Source organism: Brachyhypopomus gauderio, chromosome 7 (assembly GCF_052324685.1).
Source record: "Brachyhypopomus gauderio isolate BG-103 chromosome 7, BGAUD_0.2, whole genome shotgun sequence".
Taxonomy (NCBI): Eukaryota; Metazoa; Chordata; class Actinopteri; order Gymnotiformes; family Hypopomidae; genus Brachyhypopomus; species Brachyhypopomus gauderio.
Window position 1 is genome coordinate 19704783 of NC_135217.1, and position 27181 is coordinate 19731963.

Genomic DNA, 27181 nt, shown 5'->3' on the forward strand with positions numbered 1-27181 from the left:
TGCTAAAAATAAAAAGAACTGTAGAAAATTAACATGCCTCTATTACCCCAATGCTAACTGTTACTGTTGTGCCGAATGCCCTGGCTGTTATTCAGAGGCTACATTAGCATTTATGGTTGAACTGTGAGTTTGACATTAGCATTTATGGGTGAACTGTGAGTTTTACATTAGCATTTGTGGGTGAATTGTGATTTCTACACGAGCATTTATAGGTAAACAGATTTTTAACATGAGCATTTATGGGTTTGAATTGGGTAATTGATAATATGAGATTTACTGTTAAGTGCTTGCATATGGTAAATCAATTTTGCATAATTGACATGTAATGACATCAACAACCAATAAAATATATTTGTAAGTATTTTTTATTTATACCCTCTTGTTACATTAAAATAGTGAAATAAAAATTGTTTGTTTTTAAATACTGCAGCAGAGTAAGTTAGAGTAAATGGAGATGTGACGTGTGTCATGCAAGCACAGCCCATCAAACTTGGCAACACTGTTTAGTAGTGCAGGTTTTCTGTACCAAAGACTGCTTACCAGACCGTTCCCAATTACATTTACCAGGGTTTTGAGATCCTTAAGCCATAGCCTACTATGCATCGGTAGAAATCAGCAGAAACAGAAACACATCACACAAATCCCAAGTTTGACACTCAGCTTTACATTAAAATATTTAAAAAACTGACTTTTGGAGGAAGTGGTTTGGAATAAATTCTATGTTTGGCCTGCGTCTTCTCAGTAGAGTTCCCTTGTATCAGCATGTCCGAATGTAGTCGATTCCACATTAGTGCGTACACATGTCTTTGATAGGGATGTTCTGTGGGCAGACTTTCTGTGACGTAAACTGCAGACGTGGGTAAAGTGTGACCTGGTAAATCCATCTTGTGCCCCCCACGGCAGGAAGTGCAGGCAGGCCCCAGAGCGCAAGCAGTGCACCCTGGCATACGCAAGCATGGCTGCACACACCGCAACTCTGGCTGCTTTGGCTTGTGACCATTATCAACATTGATCCACTTTGACAGCAACATGCATGATGCCAAAAAAAGAAACCATTACAGACTCACAGCCCCTGTATTTCCTGTTATAATGTGTGCGTCAGCAGCTCACAGTTCAGATAACAGACGCCCAACTAAATATATCGCCCTCTACTCCTGCATAAGTGCTGCTAACTCAGATATCTGCACTGTTCCAACACTGCACTCAAAGAAGCTGAGGTGTCTTCTTCCAGCTCTCCCAGACCCTCCCCACAGTGCACCACTAGGGGGCGTCCTCCCACATCAGCCCCTGTCAGGCCCTCAGGGCACCAATGTGAAGTCACTGCCCCTGCAACACGCTTTGTATCTCGTTCAACAATGTGCCCATAGAAATGCCATTTTAAAATACATTTGTAACACTACAAGATTTTCCTATGTATAAAAAGAAATATTCTCTAAGTATCAACAAACCCCAATGTTCTTTTTTTTCCCAAAATGAGCTCAAAACAAAGAACTAAGTCCTTAGAAATGAAATAACCAAACTATTTCAGACACATGTAAGTGATATAGTGCCCCTCTACACTCCAGAACCATGTGCTAACAATCAAGTCTGTCAATACTTCAGTGCCACGGGGAGCTCGGTCCTCTGCTCATCCAAACGCCCCCCCTGGACCTTCAGCAACAGCGAGAAGAAATCTTCATCGTCCATGGGACCCGGCGCTGCACTGCGCTGTTCCTCCAAACGCCCCTGTGCCTGTGTGTGTGTGTGTGTGTGTGTGTGTGTGTGTGTGTGTGTGTAAAAGAGAGAAAGAATAAATAAATATTCAGAGACAGAAAGAGAAGTTTCCAACAGCGCTTGCAGTCTTTGAAGTTCTGCAATCGGTGATCGAACACTGAAGCATGTTCTCTTTTTTACTCCTCATCTAAAGTGTCTCGGAAACTGCGAGACAAACATTTTGAAAGAGACGAGTTGGGTAAGTAGCGTCAGTGTGTTGGGAAACGCGGTGCTAGCGGGCGCACCTGAGAGACGACGATCATGTTATAGAGCTCCTCCTTGGGTGGAGGCGTGGGGGCAGCCTGGGGGGCCGCCTGGAGGGCAACCTGGGCCTTGCAGCTGCTCTTCCTCCCCTTGGCCTTGAAGGCAAATGAAGGACGTCTGGACTCTGGAGGCAAGAGCACCGGGGGCGGGTTCTGCAGTTCAGCACGCTGGTCGTCCAATCGACGGCCCTGGGAGGTGGCCACCAGCTCGAAGAACTCCTCCCTCTGTAGAGAGGTCATGGAGGAGAACACCACTGCACAGAGTCGCACGAGAGGACAAGCACCAAAGGACAAGCACCAAAGGACGGCGTGTTAACGTAAAGTTCAAGTTTTGCATTCAAGCCACAGTGTTACCAGTATCAATTAACCGTGTAACAAAATCACAGTATAGAAACTAGCCATGGGCATTTGGACAAAGAAATTTGAAAATGAACATTTTTTTAAAGCCATTATTACGTTACCAGAGCATTCACAGTGGCTACAATAAGTGGAACTGAACTTCTGAAAGGTCAACGCATATAATAGCGTGTTGGATGTGTGACTCCTACATGTAACCCACTCCTGCAGCTCCTCCGTTACTCCCGCAGACAAAACGGTCCTGTCAGTGCACAGCGGGAGGGAGCGAACGGCTGGACCTGCACCTTTCTGGCTGTGGCGGGGGGTGGCGGGCTCCGAGTGGCACCTCCTCCGTCCCTGCAGCTGGAAGGAGCAGCGCTGGTCGTTGAGGCGCCGACCTTCCTGCAGGGCGCACAGTAGCTCGTACAGCGTGTCGGGGAAGTCGTTGGACATCCTGTGGGCCTGAAGACACACAACATCTGTCTGCTGTAACCATCCCACTCACATGACTACTGTGGCAAACACAAGGCCTGTCCTGCTAACCGTCGATGGCTAAAAGTCTAAAGTAAAGCGCATTTTACATTCCAACTGTAAACCCTCTAAATCATAATACAACTTTAATAACACAGATAGTACTACTTCTGCGAATGTAAGCAACACAAAATAACAGCAAACAAAATCACAAAATCCCACTGCTGGTCATGCACTGCTCCACATATTAGATTTCTCTGCTCCGAGGCACCTAGCCCAGATCATAAAAGGATTGAGGAATCGAGTTCGTTTTTGTGCAAAGGAATGTGCAGAGAAGTTGGAGGTGTGGATGGCAGCCACAGTGGGACACTGGATTCATCTGATGAACGTTACCTTTTGCAGAGGGTCTTCGGGCTTGAGGTGGTCTCGGCAACGTAGTTTGACTGGTGCCAGTGTGCCAGGAAGGAAGGACGGCTGTCCTTTAGCCGCGGTGCCCGTCTGCAGACCGGTCTCCTTCTCATCCTCACCTGCCTTTTCCGACACGGCTGCCCCCGCTCCGGTGTGGGCCTCCGTCACCCCCGAGGCCTCGGGCAGCCGTCCTGCAGGGCCCTCCACGGCCTCCATCTCCTGTTCCTCTTTGGCCCCGTCCTCTGGCCCTTCCTCCTGCCGCCTGGCTGCCCCCCCCACCTCCTCCTTGTTCATTTCTGAACCCCCGCACGTGCTCTCACCGTCTGCTGGTTCTGATTCTGGTTCTGTCTCGGCGGCGCCCTTCAGGCTCCCGTCCGTGTCGCCAGCGTCTTCCCTGACCTTCCTCATCCTCAGCACTCCCTGGACTTTGTTTGTGAACTCCTCCGGCTTGTCCCCCTCCTCAAGAATGAGAAGGGGCTCCAGTTGCTCCCCCACAGGGCTTTCACCTTTGACCTCCACGTAGTCCATGTCAGTGGCCGCTGATGCGTCCCTCGGTCATCCAGCTGATGTGGGAACCTTGAGAAAAAATTCGTTTATGGACTTCTTCTCTGTTCTATGCACTTGTTTTTGAACTACAATGCAAATGGGAGTGTTTGCTTTTAATTCGGTTTGTGCTTATTTAGCACATTGCCAGGTTGCGCAATAGTAACTCTGAAGTCACATAAGTTTTAAATTTTAATCATTTTATTTACTCCATGCTACATTGTGAAGCATCAGAAACTCCTCTCCGTCCTGACATTAAGCTGACAGCAGTAAAAGTAAATAAATAAATAAACAAACACATGACCATGGCACAACACTATCATAATTCTCATAAATTAATAAACCATACAATGAGAAATTAGTGGCTAATGTCTAAACATTACATTAGTTTAAAAGTATGGTTTTTGTAAGTTAAATTGATGTAACGAAAGACAGGGGAGTTTTTCAGGCCCACTTACCTTCTTCAGAATCTGAAAAGTGGAAATAAGATCCTGTATTCTGTAACTCATGTACGGTCTTCATGGACGTGGCCTCCTTGAGCAAACACAAAAGAGTTGCTTCATATCAAATGGAAACCAGCCATTAAAAGAATGGCTTTTCATTAAAACAAATTAATCACAAAGCTGAAGACTGACGTTGTGTGAAGCAGCTTTGCACTCTAAATGCTGAAACTCTTCCTGTTCCTCTCTCAACCCTGACCCACCCCTATATGACTTGGCCCAAATGTTTCAGAAAAACTCATGGAATCACCATGATATTCCACGACACCACGCAAACAAATTGGAACACTAATTGAAGGGACTTTTGTATATGACTTGACATAAGGCTACTCGGCTCCTCTAAGGAAATGAAATATAAGCTTTAATTTGCACAGCGTTTGTTCACACTTCACAGCCTACTCGCTAGAAACGGTGGCATGTTGAAACTAGCTGCCTGCTTGTTTAACACACACTCACAACGTGTGGTTTTGCAGACTTCCTGTTGTCTGACAGCAAAAAAAAGAGAAGTTCACTGTGAAACAGAGGCAACTTCTGTTAAGACCGTGCATAACAACAGCAATAGAAGTAGAAACGTATTATATGATAAAACTGCGAATTAATATAATAATTAACAACATTCTTAAAATTAAACATTCTAAAAATGAGCATGTATATATCTGTCTTTGCTATATACTGATATATTGGCATAACATCTACAAGCGCTTCCAATATGATTTGATGGGCGACTGGACTATTTAGTTTTGCATGGGTCAAACAGCCAAAACGTACACGCCTGTATTAGATTATTACAAACTCGTTTTGTTAATCTCAGAATCGGAGCTCATACTGAAATCAGTCCAACATTTTGACAGAAACATGAACGTATGTCAGTCAATATGATAAGCATATGTTAACATATGATATTAAATTGATGAACAAACTTAAAATCCTTTTTATTGGTACATAACTTTTCATTTTATCATCTGGAAAAAAACTCTTTTTTTAGCAGTTGCAACAGTAACCATCCCAGCAATACTGGATAGGTATGGGCCACAGAATTTGGACAGTATCATCTGTTTTTCCTGCCAGCGGATCCAGTCAGTAGGGCCCCCCCTGTGTGTCGATCCACGGGAGGGAGTGTGTGTGTGTGTGTGTACGCCTGCTGCCACACACCCAGCTCGGTAAGATTAACGCGCCGCTCAGGATGTTGCAGCAGCAGCCGCCTATTACAGGCAACGGGCCCAACTCAGGCCGGGGGATCGGGTTGAGCGCTCACCCCGGGATGCATCCCCTAAACTCGGTTCACCCTCCAACACAACATCGCCCCGATGGCGACCCGGGCCTCGAAGGAACGGAAAACGGTCACGAAAACCGAAGAGACATTGGGGACATTCTGCAACAAATCATGACCATAACCGACCAAAGTTTGGACGAGGCTCAAGCGAAGTAAGCAGTAATGAAGTTTAATCTGTTGTACGTCGTTAATTAACATGTATTTGGCTCCGTGCCCAAAAACAAACTTTGACGAGCTCAGCGCAGCGCAGCAACTTATCCGAGTTAGGCGGCTAGCACACGGCTAACCAGCCCGACAAGTTTACAAATACGACCAGGACCGTTAAAGAGCACTAAAATAAACTCTTTCGAGATATGTGTAAGGGTTTAGACGTTTATATGTAGTTTTCCGCGGGTCTTATCCAGCCCTGAACCCGACAGTATCAGTCCTGTAACTATTGTTTACATGGACGGGACTGGTAGCCTAGCTCGTTAGCTAGCTGCGCGGTTGTAGAAGTAACGACGGTGTCGCTTCACTTCAGCTGAATGATAGTGGGTTTTATCTGGGATAAATTGTACCAACAACAACACCAATACTGTTTCCTTATACAGTTTGATAATGTTAATGCGACATTGGTTAACAAAATGGCCAAGGCAGAAACTCTTCACCTCGGCTGGGGAGCTACAGCTAGTGTCTGTGGAGGAGAGCAGCTAAACGTCTCCTCACGCAGCCTGGCTAGTGTATTTAATTCGGTGTTAACAAGTATATAATATATAAAGTAATATAATGCATTATAACACCATATAAAGGGCACATTTGAGCTAGCTAGCTGTCTTAAGCGTGCTGACCCAAGTAGCTAGCTAGCGGTTGTGCTAACGCAGTTTGTTTATTCAACACACAGAAAACATGCCCTGAACTGTCATCGAATGAAACCGGCTCTGTTCAGCGTGCTGTGCGAAATCAAAGAGAAAACCGGTAAGTTGACTCGTTTGCCCCGGTTCTACACCAAGTTCCGTCGCATCGTGCAAACTCGTAATTTACTTAAAAGTTGATATTAAATCTCGGAACAGGCCAGAGCGTCGTTGACGTGAGCGAGCGACGCCATGTTGGAGTTGGTTCAGAACAAAGCGAGAATTACTGTGTTAGGAACAATAATGAAGCTAATGTGTGCTTTAACACTGTGTTAGGAACAATAATGAAGCCCCTGTGTGCTTTATTACTGTGTTAGGAACAATAATGAAGCCCCTCTGTGCTTTATTACTGTGTTAGGAACAATAATGAAGCCCCTCTGTGCTTTATTACTGTGTTAGGAATAATAATGAAGCCCCTCTGTGCTTTATTACTGTGTTAGGAACAATAATGAAGCCCCTCTGTGCTTTATTACTGTGTTAGGAACAATAATGAAGCCCCTGTGTGCTTTATTACTGTGTTAGGAACAATAATGAAGCCCCTCTGTGCTTTATTACTGTGTTAGGAACAATAATGAAGCCCCTGTGTGTTTTAACACTGTGTTAGGAACAATAATGAAGCCCCTCTGTGCTTTAACACTGTGTTAGGAACAATAATGAAACCCTGTGTGCTTTAACACTGAATTACTGTGTTAGGAACAATAATGAAGCCTGTGTGCTTTAACACTGTGTTAGGAACAATAATGAAGCCCCTCTGTGCTTTAACACTGTGTTAGGAACAATAATGAAGCCCCTGTGTGCTTTAACACTGAATTACTGTGTTAGGAACAATAATGAAGCCCCTGTGTGCTTTAACACGGTGTTAGGAACAATAATGAAGCCCCTGTGTGTTTTAACACTGTGTTAGGAACAATAATGAAGCCTCTGTGTGCTTTAACACTGAATTACTGTGTTAGGAACAATAATGAAGCCCCTGTGTGCTTTAACATTGTGTTAGGAACAATAATGAAGCCTCTGTGTGCTTTAACACTGAATTACTGTGTTAGTAACAATAATGAAGCCCCTGTGTGTTTTTCACACTACACCTTACTGACACCAACTCAGACTCATCTGAATTAAGTTATTGTGGCATACGTTACACTCTTTGTATTTATGGTTATGCCTTGTCGGTTTTGGTTGCTTTGATAGTTAGATCTAATCTAGCTGAACTAGGAAGTGACATTATCTGATTAATACGTAAATTGGATCAGATAATTTAAGTTATTTTACAGGGGCACGATAGAAAAAATTATACGTTTTTTTTACTGTGTGGTAACTTAATTGCTTGGTAATAGAATTCTACTGCAACGCAGACTAGCTGTATGTGCAGAATTTGATAACTTATCATTTTTTTCTAATGTGTAGTTGACTGTTTCTCAATTTCCCAAACCAGTCATTGGTCTGAGTTGTCACAAACGCCTACATACTGATTCGATGTAGGTTGTTTTTTTTTTTTTAGATTTATTGAGAAAAAATACTATATACACAGGGATTGACAATGTAACAACATGAACAAGTGTTAATAAACCTATAGCAGATATTGTACTGTGCAGAGACGAGTCAAAGAGTTTTGTAATGGTTCAGGGTGTGCAAATACATTTTTAAATAATAAGGGGTGGGTGGTATTTTTGAAAGTTTATTATTCACTATAAAGTTACAAACAAACATTTTTAAGTGAGGTTGATATGATAAACATATGTTTTAATGTTTTTCATCATTATGGTGACAAAGCAATCTGGCATAAATGCAGGATACAAATTACAATGTAGTACTAGTGTACTAGGTAACAATAATGAATGATTTGAAGAAACTCTTCAACATCTTAATCTGAAAGGAAAATTACTTCTGAAGCAACTAAACTTACATCCACTTAATATAACATAACTTGTTAATGCAAAAACTAATATAATCAGGGACAGAAACTTGACTTTTATGAAGAATATGTCATATTTTCCTGTATTATATTCTTGTATATGAAAAAACATTTGTCAAAGAGGGTGGGGAACAAGCTATGGCCTTTGGGCCTGATTGAAAAAACATTTTGACACCTTCAAGAACTGCACGAAGAACTATAGTGCATTCTTTTTGAGAAAGTACACAGGAGTCTTTTCCCACCAAATGTGCATAAGAAAACCAATTCCCATTGTGTCTGAATGGTTTTTGAGTGGCACTAACACGAACATGGATGCCATTGATGGAAGTGACTGCGAATTCCTAATTAATTCAGCACATGTGTTAATTAATGTTACCTGTGATAGACAGTCATGGTGATTAACACTGTGGTGATTAACACTGGTCTCGTTTCAGGTCTGTCTATGCGAAACACCCAGGAGGAGGAGCCACCAGACCCACAGCTCGTGCGGTTGGACAACATGCTTCTGGCTGAAGGCGTGGCAGGCCCAGAGAAAGGGGGCGGGGCTGCTGCAGCCGTCTCTGCGGCGACCAGCTCGGGCGGCATGTCGCCAGACAGCTCCCTGGAGCACTCTGACTACAAACAGAAGTTGAGCCAGATCCGCACAATCTACCACACCGAGCTGGAGAAATATGAGCAGGTACACTTCAGCCCGTCAGCCATCAATCAGGGAGCCATACAGCTGCCGCTCGATGGAGAGGCTCTATATGCGTCTCCTGGGCTATGTTTAGACTGTGGACCCTAATGCACAAATCAGATTTGGTTTTCACGGCCGGTTGTCTTGGGAGATGTCCTCAAATAGCTTATGTACAGAGAGGTGGGTAGCTTGTTCTCTGTTTTTGATTGGAAATCGCACACAGGCCCAATCAGGGAAATCTGTGTGGTTGAGGTGAAAATTGAAATTAAGATTAAATTTATGTCTTGAGGGTGTGATGGTCATATTCAGATTCTTCTGCATGTGGAAGACAACAGTCTGTCTAGATTGTTGGTACTCAGAAATCTCTTCTGGTCTTACATTAAGTGTGTATAGATTAGGTTTTGTGCATAGATTAGATTTTGGGGATGGTGGTACTAAAATGATTACAGCTTTTTATAATAGCTGAACAAACTCGCTTAGGGGGAGGGGGAGTCAAGTGGTCATTATTTACAACAGCAAGAAATGAAGCTTAAATAAAAATCTCACTCACTCACAGTACCAGTCTGTATGCACAGAAGAAACACAAACCTCACCATGTGTTTTAACTACTGGTTGTGTGCGCGCGTGTTCCCTCTTCTTCCCTCCAGGCCTGTGCGGAGTTTACAACTCACGTGATGAACCTTCTCCGTGAGCAGTCACGCACGCGGCCCGTGTCCCCACGTGAGATCGAGCGCATGGTAGCCATCATCCACCGCAAGTTCAGCTCCATCCAGACGCAGCTGAAGCAGAGCACGTGCGAGGCCGTCATGATCCTCCGCTCACGCTTCTTGGATGCCCGGTGTGTGTGGGTCGATGTGTGAGCGGGCGGATGTTTATACAGTGTGCACAGTTACAGATATTTACAGTCTATGGACGCACGCGCAAGACAGCAGCCGTCCTGGGCTCTGAGTCTGCACTGGGGAAGCTGTGTCCCAGAGAGCTTGCTCAACTGCAGGCTTAATCATTTATCCCGATTTCTGTCATAAAGGGCTTAATACGTAGCTACTGAGCTGAGTCAGATCGATTACAGCAGGAGCCCAAGAGTGCTGACCTCTGCAGTGTTGGCAGGCTCCAGGACTGCGCCCCAGTGGTCTGTGTGGAAGCGCTGATTTGCAGGAAGGCCGTGACCTCATCGCCTCCTTGCTGTGTCCTGCCCGCAGGCGCAAGAGGCGTAACTTCAGCAAGCAGGCCACGGAGGTTCTGAACGAGTACTTCTACTCGCACCTGTCCAACCCCTACCCCAGCGAGGAGGCCAAGGAGGAGCTGGCCAAGCAGTGTGGCATCACCGTGTCTCAGGTAGGACCCCCCCACCCCGCGGTAATGTTGGGCCGGACCTATATAGTAGTGAAATAACTCTTTTGATTGGGCCGCTCCCCTGCGACAGGTGTCCAATTGGTTCGGCAACAAAAGGATTCGCTACAAGAAGAACATAGGCAAGTTCCAGGAGGAGGCTAACATCTACGCCATGAAGACTGCCATGGGCGCAGCGCAGAGGGAGGGGTCTCCCCACACCCCCAACTCCACCGGTTAGCCCCGCCCACACCCCACACCCCGCCTCCAAGCTGGGTCTTCAGGGGAACGTTTTACTCACCGTAGCAACCTTCGGGACCCTTGCCCTGTTATGCTGCATGATTGTATTCTCAGATGGGACGTGTGTCAAGACCTCCGCTACCAGCACATAGAACCATGTTCCTCGCTTTGTTAAATAGTCCATTGTTTACTGTCAATAAGCTTATTAAACACTGTGTTTTAAGTAGACAAGATCTGAACACGTGCTATAGTAGTCTGCTTTTAGACTGAACATTTTGTGATTGTACACTCCTATATATATATTATATATATAATCTTATCTCGTTAATGACACGGTATAACTGGGGAAATTGAGCATGTGTGTTTTACACAACGTCCCACACACCTCCACCCACACACACCTCCACCCAGGCTCAGGGTTTTTCTCACTCTCAGGGTCAGCAGATATCTTCCTTGGAGCTCCTCCAGTGAACGGAGAACAACCTGGCTACCACATGGGGGCTCAGGTTAGACATTTTCCACGTCATTCTGGTATTTAAGTTCCCCGGCTTGCATGGGACCATTCTGAGCGAGTGTGCACATGTCGTCTCAGCATTTTGTGTTGTGTGTGTGTGTGCAAGACTTAACTGTCATAGGAATGGAGCTGTTGTACGTGTACGTTGGTGCGTGTGTGTGTGTGTGTGCACACGTGTGCGTGTGTGTGTGTGCATGTACCTAAATTTCCTTGTCCTCTCTCTCTCTGGTAGGACTCTCAGTCCCGATTTTCGGACAGGCTCTATAGTCCCAGAGAGAGCCGGGTGAGGAGCGCCTCACACGCATGCTCACGCTAGTGCCATCAATCTGTTCCAAACCAGCTCATAAAATTAACTTTCTGCCAGCCAAGCTGATCTGTTCTGATTGGCTGCATGAAAGCAAATTACCTGTAGCATCCCTATCAGAACAGGTCAGTGTGGTTGTTTGTATTCACCAATTCATGTGCTCAATGCCCAGTAAATATGTGCGTGTGCGCTACTGTGGTTTGTGGCGGGCGGGGGGGGAGGTTAAGACTTGAGAAGACGTGTGCGGGAGACGTCACACGTGTGTCAACACACTCCTGGCAGCTGCTGGTGTTATTTCTAAAGCTGCTTTTGTCTAGCGGGTAAAATAGAGCAGACTAGGGTGAGTGGAGAACTGGTTATTTACTCTCCTGTTTTGCGCGTGTGCGTGCCTGTGTACAGACTAATGGGAACTGGCAGGAACAGAACACGCCCCCCTCTCCACCTGGGAGTGATCACTCCGACAACTCTGACTGACAACGCTGCTCTCTCCCACCGACCGCCATGTTGGAGACAAACCAGGACAACGGAGAAGACGAAAAGAATGATGGTCACACTTCTGCTCAAGTGCAGTTCGTTTGTTTTTTTTTTTTGTTTGTTTTCTTGTTTGTTGCTTGGTTTTGTACATCATATTGTCTGAAAAGTATGTCTGTACATGTGAGAGAAAGAGAGAGAGAGAAAGAGTAAGTGAGAGAGAGAGAGAAAGAGTGACAGGAAAAAAGTGTTTAGGTGGGTTCATATATTTGACCGTTATATTTCTCCTCTTTGTTTTATTTTTCATGTTTTCATCACTCCACTACTTCCACTACTCGTTACTGCAATATCTGGGTTCTGAATAGGGAACTTTTTAAACCGCATTAAGACTGCTTTCTTTATGACTATTATCCTGTTATTGTTCTCTCTGCTATTCTAACATATTGTTTTGTTAAAGCTGAGATAGATGAATTGGCATGGGTAAAGGGGGCAATAGAGAATAATCCAAAGATTGATTGTTTTTATTTTTTTGTGTGTGTATTTCTCTTTTTTACTGTGTGTACCTATTATATGAATGGGGTGTGTTTGCTGTCTTTATTTACGGTTTGAGTGCGTATATCAACAGTGCTGTCTTTTCTCTGTACAGTGAAACACCTGTATTCTCTACCTCTTTTACAATAAAGACTGTCTGTGTACACATTCAGTACCTCTAAGAGAAGGCGTCTTATTTCAGAGTGCTTACAGAAGCTGATCAACACACGTGTGTTATATGTCGTATAAATCCCATGCAGGCATCAGTCAAGATGCCCTAGGACTGTCCTGGGGTCATCGTGTCGAAGGAAGGTTTTTTCATTACTTTCTCGTGATTGAGGTGGTCCACATGTATTCACACACCTTCCACATCATTTTGTATAGGCAAGCTAAATAAAATTTAATGGGGATTATTGGTAATCGGTATGGGAATATGTTCACACACATGTCCTCTTTGTCACACAACAGTCTGGACTGACATTGGCTCATTACTGACTGTATCACTTTTTGATTCACAGCTCTTGCTCTCTCTCTCAGAGTCTGTCTGAGCCGTGTTGGTGACCAGCGCTGCACTTTTACTCTCTGGTTGGCTGGGGCTTGCCTTAGGGTGGGGCATGACCACTATCTCTACGTGTTCATTGGCTCGTTTCTCTGGCGCGACAGACGCAGGCAGCTCTGATTGGTTGCTGCTTGAGTGGCGCTGCAGTGCGTGTTGAGTGCAGGAAAAGGAACGTTGTCGAGGCGCTGGCTGAGGAGACAGGAAGTGGCCCATTGTGGCCTGGGAAACATCCTGTGGTTCTCGGTCTTCTTCCTCCGCTTCTGAAGTCACTTCCTGGAGTGTGCTGATTGGCCGGGATGGGTGGCCAAGAATCCTGGGGCTGACTAGAGCCGTGGCGGATTGGGTTGGCATGGGGCGCCAGTTCTGGGCGGAGGCACACTGTGCTCTGCTCATTAGCCAGTCAGTGCTGAAAAGACAAACAATATGATACTTAGAGACATTCTGGCAACACAGAGTGTTCAAAGGCTCCTGTGGTAAATACATGCTCAAATATCATTGTATTTTATAGTTCAAGTCTAGTGTAGAGGATTTTTAAAATAGGAAGGGGGAGGGGTTAGAATTGATGGGAGTTTACCTGGGTGGTGGCGAGGACAGGTCTCTGTTACCTATGACCCCAGAAAAGGACGCACTTCTTCCTGCTAGGCTAGGAGGTGATGCCCACTGGGAGTATAAGTAAGTACGGTCGTCCCACAGCACCTCAGTGGCTGGGTCCACAGGAAATGGACTCAGGTGGACTCTGTGGGCCAATAGGAGCTCAAGGACCTGATGATGTAATGCTTCCCGAGCCACATCTATTGGTCGACGCCCCCTGCGGTCCGTCAGCTCTTGGTTGGCCCCGTTTAGGAGGAGGAATCTTGCGGTTTCATAGCAACCATGAAGGGCGGCGAGAAAGAGGGCAGTCTCACCCTTGAAATGTAAGATGCCATGAATTTAAACTTTCACAAGATTTAGAATTTTTCTCAATTCTAGTATTTTTCCTTACTTTTTTGTCTCAGATGTTTATTTATTTACCTTGTGATCCTGCTGATCGACTGTGGCACCGTAGCGTACCAGTGTCCGAGCCAATGAGAGGTGATTTACTGAGCATGCCCAGTGCAGGGCGGATCTCCCTAGCAGAGAGAATGGATTTAGAGAGGATGGAAAAGGAAAGCAGGAGAGGTTCCATCATATATAGAAAAACAAAGGGATGAGAGTTATGAAAGTCAAGAGTGGGACTGTTGAGTTTAGTCCATCTGGGTAAATGAGTGGGAGTGGCCTCGAAGGGTTAAAGAAGAACAATGACAATGAGAGAAGGAAAAAGAGGGTGAAAGAGAGAGAGAAGCAGGGAAGGTTGCTATCTATATGTTACAAATAAATATGCCCACACTGAAAGTGCCACAGACGTTAACTTTGTTCAGGATTGTCATCGTGTATCAGGGGTTCTGAAGCAGTCAGAGTGTGAGGTGAGCGCGGGAATCGGGAGGGGCGGGGCATAGGGAGAGGAAGAGGAGATGGGGAGAGGAAGGAAACGCAAACGTTACTCCCCAAAGAAAAAAGAAAAAAGAGGAAACACACAAACTATCATCCAGTGATTTTTAAAGTCCCAATCAGACAGGTATGTGGCAGCCATGGAAATGTATTGGCTGGCCTTGGCTGAGGCTTTAAAAGTCAAACATAAAAACCACAATATAGCAAACAGTACGTAAAACATCGGCGAGCTCTGGCACGAAGAGGCCAGCAGTGTGTAACAGAGCCTAGTGACCCTGGCGGGGGTGAATGTGAGAACAGTGCCCACCGGTGTGATCAGTGTTGTTCACTGGCACGCCCGCTCTCAGCAACTCCAGCACCACCCTGTCTAGACCACTGCGCACAGCACGGATCAGGACAACGGAGCCGTCTGGGCCACACCACTGGACTGGAGCCGTCTGGAGGGCAGTCATACAGAGACACTGTGAGCCCAGCTGGAGGGCGGTCATACAGAGACACAACTGCCCATAAAGGACATAAAGGGGCAGGGACGTTTGGAAATGGTTGCGATTGATATCTTATTCTGGCTTTATTAAGTGTTTTTGCTACAGCAGTAATACGTCTTGTTAATGTGCTTTGGTAGACTAGAATTATCGGCAGTTATAAAATGAATGAATGCATTAAGCACTGAAATGTTTTCAACATAAAGAATATTTTTTCCGTTCTTAATGATTCAACGGACCAAGACTAAGGATAAAAAACTCTTTAAACTGTGTTTTCTTCAAATGAAAGGACACAACCCTGGAATCCCTGGTGTCTGCAGTGGCAGGGGTGTCCTGTGATGCTTCTGTCATGCGTTCCTTCCACTCACACTGGTCGCAGCTCTTTGCTGTGCAGGGGCGGGGTTCCTCTCCCACCTCCCTGGGAGGGCTGCTGGGTAAAGGGGGAGAAGATGGAAGGAATCAGTAGGACATGAAGTTCTTTTGCTTTCTCCTGAAGCGGCGCACCCACCCTACCTTGAGCGGTCGGCTGCTGGGGGCTGAGATCAAAATGCTTCTGTGCTGGAGACCTGTGGTCACAGATGGTCCGAGTGATGTCCTCCATGGAGCTCTGGGTCATGTCTGTGTCACTGCCAATGTCCAGATCTTTCCTGAGAGGCCTGGAATCAGAATGAAGGAAATGCACAATAAAACACAGTTTACCACACAGTTTCCTGTGATGTAGCTTCAAAATTCCTGTTGACAGATCAAAGGATCTTCTCTGGCTGAAGCTATATTTGTTACAGAAATAAGAAAAGTAAATAGTACTTTTCTCATCCTGGATGTGCGCTTAGGGGTGGGAACAGGAAATATGGTAAAAGGGCTATTTATGTCACTTAAAGAGCGGAAAATGTTTCCATGACCTTTGTCCTCCGGCTGCTGTCAAGCACAAAAACAAAGGGTCAACAGAGTATCCTTGAAAAACTGCTTAAGAACCACCAGAGTCAAACACCTTCACCAGCCTTCACTTTGGCGCCATCTGGTGGACAAAATCAAACCTACACAACTGGACTCACCGCATGCGGATGGCGTCCTCTCCGAGCGGCTCACTGCGCCTCTTTCCCGCCTCCTTCCCTTTCTTCTTCTTCTTCTTTGCGCCGTTCCTGTCCTTCTCCCTGTCCCTCCTGCTTCTCTCCTTGTGCTGATCTGCTGAGCGACGTGTCCAGGCCTTGCTGCCGTTGTTGTCATCTGTGGCGGTGGATCTGTGGCGCACTCTCTCACCTCCCATTCTCCTTCTTCTTCTCCTCCTGACCCAGACAAGCAGTGCCACGCCCACCACGGCTAGGGCCACGCCCATGCCAGATGCCACGCCCACCACAGGCCACAGCCAAGCTGGAGAGTATTCATTGAAGATGAAACAGATCAAAGAAAGTTATGGTGTGCCTAAAGTGCCAAACGTGATTTGACAAAAGAGTGCAGCAAAATAAACAATTAAACAATTTGCAATGTAGACCATTTACAGTTATACAAGAAATATACACATTGCTTATGATACATAGATCAGCTGGCCATTATGAGATCGTGGTGAACCCAAACGTACCACTGGACACCCCCGCAATAGTTTCTTTCACCACAACCTCCCGGTCGATCCCGCGGATGGCGATCAGCGTGACGAGCTCGTTCTGGACCAGGTGCGGGGCGTGGTTCAGCTCCAGCACGGCACTCAGGAAGCTCGCCGCCTCGGCCGCGTATGAGAAGCAGGTGTGCGGCAGGTGCGTGCAGGCCCTGTTGTCCACCTGCAGGAACAACAGTGACCTGGAGCACAACAGACAAAACAAAGACTGCATCACAGACTGGCGTGGCGGTCTAGTGTCAGACACGAGATCCACTGTCAGACATCACCTAGGCCAAAATTCCTCTCTCTTTGTGAAATTGTTCATCATAGCCAATACTATAACTATTTATTACTATGTAGTACCAGTTATATTACTATATGTAGTACCAGTTATTACCACAGTTATAAGAGCATGGACTTTAATAAATAGCCCCTTACCCATTGCTCTTGTGTGTAGACAGCTGCTGATGTAGCTCTATCAGTTGCTGGGGCTCCAGACTGAAGAGGTCAGTGCTGGTCTGGAAAGGCACCACACCTCTCAGTTTGACGCTGGTCTGGAGCAAGACGCTGAGAGCCCAAAGCAGGGATCCGTTCTGGAACGGACCCTTCTGGAATGGGACAGAGGTCTGCAGGATCAGGGTTCCCCTGGCCCAGTTGGGCTGCTGGTTCTGGAAGCAGTCGGACCCGTCCCACCCGCAGGAGGCCGTCTTGCAGCTTTGCTCGCAGTACGTGTTGTCGTAGTGATCGCGGCAGTACTGCACGTAGCCTGGTCTGGGAGAGACGAGACACGTCATGCCAGGACGGTGACGTGCCTTTGCTGTTGGGGGCAGTGAGCGCAAGGCACGGGGGTGGAATCGTACTTGCAGGAGTCTTTGGCTTTGACGCAGTCAAATCCGTCTCGCAGGCACTGTGGAGAGGTGCACTCCTTATCACACACGCCGTCTGCAAACTTGGCCTTGCACGCCGTATCGGTGGGACAGCTATTCCAGGGATCACTGAGAGCTGCTTTTAGAGTGAGCAGAGGTATTTAACAAACGACACAGATCTACTAATCAGATATCAGTCTACTGTATATTTAGTGTGATTTGTATCCAGTGTATAATTTTGTGGTCATACAAAAAAATTGCAGCTGTTTTTATGTATGTAGATGATGAGACTGGAGGTTGTGTTTGAAACAAGGAAAACCATGGCGGAGAAGGTAGATGAAATGGCTGTGGGAGGTGTGTCCTGGGCCTGAGTCGAAGGGGAAACAGGAAACTTGGGGCCTGACACAAACAGGAAATGTCCAGGAGAGGTGAATGGCAACAGGAAATGGAGTGGAATGGGAGTGGGTTATAGTTGAAGGGCACCACCATGGTGATGAAAAATGTAACATAGAAGAACAATAGATTTACAGGTGCAGCAGACAATAAAGTCCATTACAGACCATGTCCATTATAAGCAAACAATGGAAGCAAAACTTAACATGACACCATGAAGTAACTCTAACTCTAACCCTAACTAAATCAAACAGGCATATATCGTATGATATTATTTTTCAATGTTAAATAAAATTTTCATAAAATAGTGGTCTTAAATAGAGAAATGTATTTTAAAAGGGAATCTGAAGTTATTTTGAAAAAGACTTTGAGCTGTCTTCCAAAGCAGAATTCAATCAATAAATGCACCTCATTACTTATTATTAGTAACCAAGCAATATTCCACCACCGTTAAAATTATGTACATCATCCACCCGTTTATCCATCTTCAATCGTTCATTCATCTGTTCATTCATTCATATTTTTATCCATCCATCCCTCTATACATCCATCCATCCATACATCCATTCAAAGACTCAAAAATCAGATGCAGTTGGACTCACCTTGACACATTCTGCTGACAGGCCATAAGGTGAAGACGAGCCCCAACAGCAGGGCCATGATGATCACTCAGCCACCTCCCTTTCTGGTTCCTTTCAGTATATCTCACACAGGCTCTCTGATGTGTTAATCGCCAACACTCTCCCTCTGACGATGTGTTTGGCGACCTTTCGTCCCAAGACGACTGGACCGTTTTGAGGCTGGTGGCCTGCTTTCTTAGATCCTATGGAGAAACACCTTCAGCTGTGTGAGTGGTTAGGTGGTTAGGTCTACACCCCCCCCCCCCCCCCCCCCCCCCCCCCGTCACCATCATCAACATCTTTCACGTTTCCCTTTTCAGAAGCACTGCGGATATCTGCGCTACTTCCTGCCACTGTGTGGAAAAGATTAGGATTGTGTGTGTGTATATGTGTGTGTGTGTGTGTGTGTGCACGTGTGTATGTGTATGCGTGTGTGTGCATGTCTATGTGTGTGTGATGTGTACATGTGTGCACTTTGCAGAGTTTAGTGTTTTTTGTTATTGCTATTGTATGACTTAGCACAAGAGCTGTTTACAATACAGCTATGAACAGAGCTGCTTAGAACTGTGTTAGGACTACCAATGACCAAATTCTTTTAAAATAATGACTGCTAGTAATTTAATAGTGTAAATTCCATGTGAATTGGTCTTAAATTGTATACTAATTTTGGTCATGGTTTTTGTCTTTGGTCATCTCGAAATGAGAAATTTATTTCTATGGTGAATGAAGCAAAGCCTTACATATGCTTTTATTGGATTACACTTTGACCCAACTTGGTAATAAGAAAGTTTAACCACTAAATTTCGATTTTTTTTACATAAATACAGGACAAGTGTGTTTTACAAACGGGTTTCTTCAGTTGAAACCAGGAGATGTCGCTCTTTCCACCCTGTAACCGTGTATCTTAATGGCGCGTACATGAATAACCGACTACGTCCTACCAACGTTTGTAAAAAAATATATTTTGCATTTCTTTTAGGCGGCAACTTCTTCAACCATGCGACCTCTTACTGTAAGTCACGACAGAAACTTGCCTCGAGTATTTTAACTGTACGGGCATTTGCATTTCATATCGGGATCCCCCTCGGTGAATAGCTGCCTGGTTCTTTCGGTTTCGTGAAGTCTGCTCACAGGGTCGTGTCTGAGAAAGGTGCTGTCGTAACTCAGGATCTTTTGGGACTACTAGGACTGCGCATCTAATTAGCTTAGATACCTTTCCATAACCAGAACCGATCCTAAAAATATTAAGCTTCGGGTGATGAAGGTTTGGTAATCTTGAAGAGTAGGTGGATAACAGACGCGGTTATAGTTTGGCGTATATGCGTCGCCTAATGTTTACGTGTTCCAGTGGAGGTGGCAGCCTTATGTCTTTTTAAACTCAACTCTTATAACCTACATTTTCAAAGACACGCAGGTTATAGCTAAAAGGTAAGCGATTATTAAAGGTAAGCGTGTAATGTTAATATAGAGTATAAAATTACAAGGGTGGTTAGATAACAAAAGTGAAAGTGAAAGTTGAATTTCTCATTCAACCTGTAACTACATATCTGAGCACCATTTTAACTAAGATGTTTATCTTCAGTTCTTGCACAATTTTGAGTTAAAAAACAAGGCTTTAGCTACATATTATGAGCATATAATAATTTTATTACGACTTTTAACTTTTAACTTCTTTTGCACAACACCTCATTTCTTTCTGGGCCTCATTTTCTTTAATTTCTTTTCTAATTATATAGCTACTACAGCCTGTTTTTGTGCTTTCCAGAACCGGGAATGAAGGCCGCAATGGCTCCGTATGTGTTTGGCTGTCTGCTCCTGTGCCTGGACGTGTGCGTGGTTCTGACGGTGGGGGTGACCCAGCTCTCCCCGCTACTCGTCCCACACGCATTCATCTGTCTGTGGGCTGGTGGAGTGCTGAGATGCTGCCTCCTTCTGCTCGTGTCCCATTATTACCCTGGAAGTCCATCCTGGATAAGGAGCTTCGAGGGCTTCCAGACCGTGGCTGTTCTTAGTTTATTATACCCAGCCTACACTACCCTGCTCTATGTCTGTGGCCAGTCCACGGTGGAGCTTCTCTGGGGTTGGAACACCTGGCAAGGGGTGAGCACACACTTCGTCTATTGTCTGTGAGTGTGACTGTTTACTTTTATACATGTCATCTTTATGAAAGGTACTTGTCGAATGTAAAACCTGCTGTGATCAGCTGCTGCAGGGCTATGGTGTTATGGCTCTGTCTCTACTGCTGTGGAAACGCTATGTGCCCTCCGTCCTGACGAAGACCCCAGCCTCGGGGAAGGCGCGTGGCTCTCTCCAGAGACTGCTCGGCTACATGAAGCCGTATCGCTGCCGTTTCACCGCGGTCATCATCTTAGTGTTCCTCTCTTCTCTCGGTAATAAACCGAAAGACAAAAACAACCTTTCTTGTACACTTTTATCAGTCATATATTTTACTTTGCTCTGTTGCATTTGGTAAAGAAGTTGGAAACTTCCCATTGTAATGACATCTGGAAAAGTAAACAGAATGTCGCTTTGAGGTAATGGTGAGATGCTTTCACTTTCTCTTACCTCAGTCACAGTGCAGATGTTGTTAAACACCAGTTGCTGAAATTCCTTTCAGTTTGTATTGGAAGTTCCCCACATTGTTTACATTAGCCTTTGTATAGCTCTGAAGCACAAAATTGGTTGTTTAGTGTTATTGTGAGAGCTCTTGCCTGCAAACTGTGGTGTAACCTGTGGTGTTACCTGTGGTGTTACCTCAGGGGAGATGGCCATTCCTCATTACACCGGCAAAATGACCGACTGGATCACGAAAGAGGACGAGCCAGAGGCTTTCAGTAACGCCATCAAGATCATGTCACTCATGACTGTAATGAGGTAAGGCAGGCTGGAGAGCAGACCGTTAAAACATGCAGACCGTGAAACTGCAGAGCGTGATAGCCATTTCACAGCTGTAGCTGAAAAAAAGAGTTTTACATTCTGAACCTCAGCCATCCACTCCTAGCCACATCCGCTCGTGTTTGATAATGGAGATAGGGAGGTTCTCAGGACAGCCACACGTCGTCTGACGTCCACCCCGTCCCTCTGTGCAGCGCTGTGTTCGAGCTTCTGTGCGACCTCATGTACAACATCACCATGAGCCTCATTCACACCTCCATCCAGAAGCAGGTCTTCGACTGTGTGCTCAAACAGGACATCGCTTTCTTCGACAGTACTTCCACAGGTAATAAACACTCACACAAACATTATTTGCACTAAAGATCCTTCATACGTATAGTGTTTATTTCCACCAGGGTTATGGTGGTTCAGGAGTTTTCTGTGTTCTTTGTTGAACCACCACTTGCTTCGTTTTTCCTTACAAAACACAATGTGTTTTATTTTACTGTGTTTGTTGAGATGCGTGTGTGAGACCTGTGTCGCGGTGCAACGGTGGTTCTAAGGTGGTTTTCTTGGTGTTGTCTGCAGGGGAGATTGTGTCCCGGATCACCACGGACACCAACACCATGAGCGAGTCTCTGAGTGAGAAGCTGAGTCTTCTCATGTGGTACTCCATGAGATTGCTCTTCCTCTACGGCTCCATGCTGCTGATCTCCGTCCGCCTCTCCATCTTCACAGTCCTCGGCATTCCCATAGTCTGGATCATCCCGGAGTTTTCTGGAACGTTCTATCAGGTTGGTCAGCTTCACACAGTGTCCCAGTGCCGTGTCCCAGTGGATGGATCAGTTGCTGAAATTCATGATGAATCCTTTAGAGCGCGAATCTTGTCAGGTCTGTTGTGTTCTGGAGTTGTTTGGGTGATTCACTTTCATGATCGAAGTGTTTTTTCTTCTCTCAGACACATTCTGCAAAAGTGCAGGATGCTCTCGCAGAGGCGAACAAGGTTGCCACGGAGACATTCTCCTCCATAAAGACAGTGAAGAGCTTCGCTAACGAGGACGGCGAGACAGAGCGCTACCGGACTCGTCTGGAGACCATCTACGCGCTTAACAAAGTGGAAGCCTTGGGTTACGCTGCCTCCACCTGGACAAACAGTGTATGACAAGACAAACTGCATCTTTACGCTTGCTAGACTTACCCGTGATAGACTTACCAAACTGACCTTGTCTCAGAGTTCAGGAATCACCAGAACTAGCCTGTCAGGACATCTGAATTACACAGTGCAGCGATTTGACAGTTTCAAAGGGAGATGTCACTCAGAAGCCTGTGATGTTTCCTGTGTTTACTTGCAGCAACTCTGGATGGCTTGCAATGTGCAAATATATATGCTAAGAATCAACAAAAGCTGATGGAAACCATTTAGCACTATTAAGGAGTTAATTGTCTGTTGATAATTTTTGCTGTTATGGCTCCTACCAACTTTTATTGTCTTTTCATGATTTCATATTCCTGTTAACATATTTCCTAAAATTATTCTGTTTCCTCAGATGTCCAGTCTAGCCCTGAAAGTCAGCATCCTGTACTATGGGGGGCAGCTAGTGGCAGGAAGTGATGTCAGCAGTGGCGATCTGGTGGCTTTTGTGCTGTATGAGCTTCAGTTCAGTTCTGCCTTGGAGGTAAAAGCTTGTGAGGAAGTGTTCGGTGTTTTGTGTGGTAAGATCATGCTGAATGTGCCGTGTCACTCTGTGTGTATGTTTGTGTGTGCTTGCACTGATGTTAGAGACTTCTTATTACATCTTTGTCACATGACTTTAGCAAGAACCATGTTTTTGACTGGACAACGTTTTTGTCTGTTATTGCAGGCTCTGATGTCCTATTATCCTCATGTGAAGAAGGCTGTCGGTGCTTCAGAGAAGATCTTTGAATATGTGGACCGGAAACCTGACATTCCTCCGGAAGGAACATTAGCTCCTGAGGCACTTGAGGGTCACGTGCGCTTCAACAATGTGACCTTTGCCTATCCCAGCAGGCCCGGCGAGAACATTCTCAAGGTGAGTGCATAAACGAACAAATGCAATACAGAACGTAGCTTTCTTCTTGGGGCTGTGGACAGGCCGTTGATCGTGTGGGCTGGGCTTCCCAGGGTGTCTCTCTGGAGCTTGAGGCGGGGAAGATCACGGCATTAGTGGGCCCAGCCGACGGGGGCAAGAGCACCATCGTTAGGCTGCTAGACAGGTTCTACCACCCTCAGGGTGGCCAGATCCTGCTGGACGGGAAGCCACTGCAGAACTATAAGGAACAGTATCTGCATGAGAAGGTAATGTTGATTGCGACCGCATGTAAATTCGGCTGTTATGTCTGACCTGTTAACATGACTGACATTCCATTTGATGTCTACATAGCATTAAAATCACACGTAACTTTCTGAATTGAATTAGAATTGTGTTTTTATACAAACGTGAATGAGTCATAAGTCATCACTCCAGTGGCAACATCTCTTACCTCTTTACGTAGATCCTCCATCATGAAAAACATTTATTAATGAATAACTGCTAAACAGATAAAGAAGAAATGAAACAGTGTGCTCTTCTTTTACAAACACACCTGGTGGAATAGTCCGTAGTTTTTCATGTAAGAAAGTTCATATTTAATAAGGATATTTTTAAACCAAAATAAGTCACACCACCATGTCTGTTTGGATGACCTGAAACTCAGGCGGGCCTTTTATTTAAGTTGTCGTTTGACTGGTTTAGATCAGCGTGGTCTCCCAGGAGCCCATGCTCTTCGCCCGCTCCATCAGGGAGAACATCAAATACGGGAAGGTGGATGCGTCAGATGAAGAGATGGAGGAGGCTGCCAAACTTGCTTATGCACAGCACTTCATCAGAGACTTCCCGAACGGCTACGACACTGGTGAGGAGCGGAAGAGGGAGAAATGTGTCTGATTTCCTGAATACTTTATACCTGCTGTGGTCCTGATATACCTGCTGTGAATCATTGTGTGTGTGTGTGTGTGTGTGATACAGATGCTGGTGATAAGGGTGGTAAGGTCTCTGGAGGTCAGAGACAGCGTATAGCCATAGCAAGAGCTCTGATCCGGAAGCCACAGATCCTTGTGCTGGATGATGCTACAAGTGACCTGGACACAGAGAGCGAACACATGGTAATACCGTAGTCACTCACTCATAGGGTAACACCACCGCACAGAATGATGCTACATAGAACGATGCATTACACAGAGTTTTTCCATATCATACATACACGTATGATACATCATACACATATTGATGGCAGAAGTATTCTTTGCTTGTTTAAGGTGTTTGTAAGGGTTTATTAGTATTGGACGTTTGTCTTTCTGATGTGTGATCACGTGAGGTAAAATGACCTGTTTTAAATGAATCTCCTGCAGCACTTGACCTGTGACCTCACTCAGTCTGCAGGTCTTTGATCAGACCAAGTAGCATAACTCCTGATTTTACTCCCAGATGGCTGTTGACCTACTTACAGCCAGGCACTTGCAAAAGAGGGCGTGCAGCACAGGTAGACCAGGTCAAAGCCCCAGCTGTGCCGGTTTGAGTGCATTCAACTGTGATGGGGGCAGTTTGGCAGCCAGGCTTATTAACACAGGCTATTTTACTGGGAGGTTAGCACTGTTCAGGGAAGCCCAGCCTGTCAGACTAAACCTGCTGGGTCCTGTTGCATCCCGCAGGTGTACAAGGAACTGCAGCGAGAGTCGTCCCGCTGCACCGTCCTGCTCATCACGCACCGGGCGAGCGGTGCCCTGGTGGCCAATAATGTCCTGTTCCTGCGTGCGGGGGAGGTGGTGGAGCGGGGCACCCATGATGAGCTGGTGCAAAAGGGCGGTGCCTACGCTGAATTTGTGCGTCAGCAGAACATGACCTTCCACCGCAACACAGAGGCTGGAGCCACAGATGTAGATCAGCCTTCACCGTAGTCCCGCCCTCAGTGAAGATCAGCCTTCACCGTAGTCCCGCCCTCAGTGTAGATCAGCCTTCACCAAAGTCCCGCCCTCAGTGTAGATCAGCCTTCACTAAAGTCCCGCCCTCAGTGTAGATCAGTCTTCACCAAAGTCCCGACCTCAGTGTAGATCAGCCTTCATCGTAGTCCCGCCCTCAGTGTAGATCAGCCTTCATCGTAGTCCCGCCCTCAGTGTATATCAGCCTTCACCAAAGTCCCGCCCTCAGTGTAGATCAGCCTTCACCGAAGTCCCGCCCTCAGTGAAGATCAGCCTTCACCAAAGTCCCGCCCTCAGTGAAGATCAGCCTTCACCAAAGTCCCGCCCTCAGTGTAGATCAGCCTTCACCGAAGTCCCGCCCTCAGTGAAGATCAGCCTTCACCGAAGTCCTGCCCTCAGTGTAGATCAGCCTTCACCGTAGTCCCGCCCTCAGTGTAGATCAGCCTTCACCGACGTCCCGCCCTCAGTGTAGATCAGCCTTCACCGTAGTCCCGCCCTCAGTGTAGATCAGTCTGTCCCACAACACTCACAAGTGCAGTCTGACAGTTGGAGTAGACCAACACCACGCCACGTCCACACCTCTTTGTGAAAAGCTAAACATCAAGCCCGGATAAAGGAGGGCTGAACGTAGAATAGCAGTTTCCGCTAACTGCTACTCTTATGCTAATATTTAACAACACGGCAAAAAACTGATTTATGTAATTTGATTTATGTAAATTAATGTAAAAAAAAAGATATTTTGAGAAGTGACTGCCTATTTCAAAGGCAACAGAAGTTGTTCATTTGTAGTTCTAACACATTTGGGTGTTTTTACTCACTTTATTCTCTCCCACAACGTTATTACTTCAAAAACATGTATTAGGCGATGATGTCATTTAGCAACTTCTAGCGACTTTTAGGACAGCCAATAGCTACTTTCCTTACTGAGGAGTTGGCAACACTGAACTGGAAAAGTTCTACTGTTCTACTGGATTTCCAGTAGTAGTGTGGGTTATGTACTGTAAAAATGTAGAAGGATATTCCAGTGGCTGTCTAAAGGAGACATCTAAGGAGTCTCCAGACATGATTATACCGATGCTGAAACCAAATTTAATACATAGAGTAAAAGAAGTCTCCATGTAGACTTGAATACTGAGAGTAAAGACATAAAAATAAAACAACATTGTATTCATGTACACAAATCTGCAACATGTCAGAAGGGATTAAGTAACTATAACAGGCCCTAAAATATTGGAATAAACTTTATTACACCGACATCGCATTTCCAAAACATGTTAGGTGCTCAGTGTGCTTTCAGAGGAAGGACATTTTTAAACATACCTTTAGAGTAGCTCCAGATGAGATTTTATTTTATATTATGCTTACATTCTTTCCACATGCCTATATTTGTTTCTGAATTTGTATTTTTTAAATACATTCAGCTCATGTAAATGCTAGGATTTTAAAATTAGGTGTAAATATCACAAACATTTGACTAACAGATAAACAATTCCAACATAATTCCCGAATATCAATCAATGCGTGTCTGCCAGTGACATATATGCTTTTTATTAGTAAAAATGTTTTGCGTCTTCTTTCAGTCTGTGTATTCATTTAGCAGTTTTTCATATCTTGAAATATTGATCAAGACTGTGTCTGCAACATCACTATATGGGATCCACTCTGGAAGAATCAGATGAAATGTTTTTTTTTTTTTTTGCTATATTTGAAAAAGTCAAACTCAGGTGCTGGTGTTAAACCTGCCAGCTAATAAAGGTGCCATTTTGCGAAGATTTTGTCTCTTTTGTTCTGTAAGTGTATGTTTTTTCCAGCTAGCAGATTTTTTTGCACTAACCCAGGTATTCAGTGGAATGGTGAATCATGGATGTATCAAAAGCTGTTTGATTTGCACGGCTACCTTTGCGTACCATACGAATTACAGGTAGCTACAAACCAAAAATCTG

At 45.4% G+C, this 27181-nt stretch overlaps 4 protein-coding genes across 14 annotated transcripts; 2 read left to right on the plus strand and 2 right to left on the minus strand.

Moving 5' to 3' along the window:
- Positions 1–347: 347 nt before the first annotated feature.
- Positions 348–4724, minus strand: gpsm3 (G protein signaling modulator 3). Of its 2 annotated transcripts, none has more exons than XM_077012374.1 (5): positions 4232–4724; positions 3216–3806; positions 2564–2813; positions 1998–2269; positions 348–1731 (listed from the first exon to the last, which is right to left on the minus strand). In XM_077012374.1, exons 2-5 carry the CDS (start codon positions 3756–3758, stop codon positions 1591–1593), a joined length of 1206 nt encoding a protein of 401 aa, XP_076868489.1. In that variant the 5' UTR covers positions 3759–3806; positions 4232–4724; the 3' UTR covers positions 348–1590. The 2 variants fall into 2 exon arrangements, with proteins under 2 accessions (XP_076868489.1, XP_076868490.1); XM_077012375.1 differs by having other exon boundaries at positions 2657–2813; positions 4232–4713.
- A 581-nt stretch (positions 4725–5305) lies between these two features.
- pbx2 (pre-B-cell leukemia homeobox 2) lies at positions 5306–12582 on the plus strand. 4 transcript variants are annotated; one of them, XM_077012369.1, is made up of 9 exons: positions 5306–5698; positions 6427–6500; positions 8780–9024; positions 9669–9859; positions 10221–10356; positions 10445–10586; positions 11026–11096; positions 11337–11387; positions 11808–12582. In XM_077012369.1, the coding sequence occupies exons 1-9, from the start codon at positions 5457–5459 to the stop codon at positions 11880–11882; spliced, it is 1227 nt and encodes a 408-aa protein (XP_076868484.1). In that variant the 5' UTR covers positions 5306–5456; the 3' UTR covers positions 11883–12582. The 4 variants fall into 4 exon arrangements, with proteins under 4 accessions (XP_076868484.1, XP_076868485.1, XP_076868486.1 ...); XM_077012371.1 differs by lacking the exon at positions 5306–5698 and adding an exon at positions 5789–5903; XM_077012372.1 differs by lacking the exon at positions 5306–5698 and adding an exon at positions 5974–6076.
- Positions 11963–18619, minus strand: notchl (notch receptor, like). 6 transcript variants are annotated; one of them, XM_077012366.1, is made up of 11 exons: positions 18371–18619; positions 17370–17511; positions 16948–17280; positions 16495–16709; positions 15971–16286; positions 15432–15574; positions 15287–15348; positions 14744–14873; positions 13981–14078; positions 13544–13875; positions 11963–13375 (listed from the first exon to the last, which is right to left on the minus strand). In XM_077012366.1, the coding sequence occupies exons 1-11, from the start codon at positions 18426–18428 to the stop codon at positions 12868–12870; spliced, it is 2337 nt and encodes a 778-aa protein (XP_076868481.1). In that variant the 5' UTR covers positions 18429–18619; the 3' UTR covers positions 11963–12867. The 6 variants fall into 6 exon arrangements, 4 of the variants coding, with proteins under 4 accessions (XP_076868481.1, XP_076868482.1, XP_076868480.1 ...); XM_077012367.1 differs by having other exon boundaries at positions 15287–15345; positions 17370–17514; XM_077012365.1 differs by having other exon boundaries at positions 17370–17514.
- A 626-nt stretch (positions 18620–19245) lies between these two features.
- On the plus strand, positions 19246–26817 carry tap1 (transporter 1, ATP-binding cassette, sub-family B (MDR/TAP)). Of its 2 annotated transcripts, XM_077012378.1 has the most exons (14): positions 19272–19400; positions 19795–19816; positions 20154–20488; positions 20592–20778; positions 21148–21262; positions 21478–21608; positions 21851–22056; positions 22221–22418; positions 22810–22938; positions 23125–23313; positions 23406–23579; positions 24016–24175; positions 24289–24425; positions 24972–26817. In XM_077012378.1, the coding sequence occupies exons 3-14, from the start codon at positions 20162–20164 to the stop codon at positions 25215–25217; spliced, it is 2199 nt and encodes a 732-aa protein (XP_076868493.1). In that variant the 5' UTR covers positions 19272–19400; positions 19795–19816; positions 20154–20161; the 3' UTR covers positions 25218–26817. The 2 variants fall into 2 exon arrangements, with proteins under 2 accessions (XP_076868492.1, XP_076868493.1); XM_077012377.1 differs by lacking the exon at positions 19795–19816 and having other exon boundaries at positions 19246–19400.
- Positions 26818–27181: the final 364 nt, after the last annotated feature.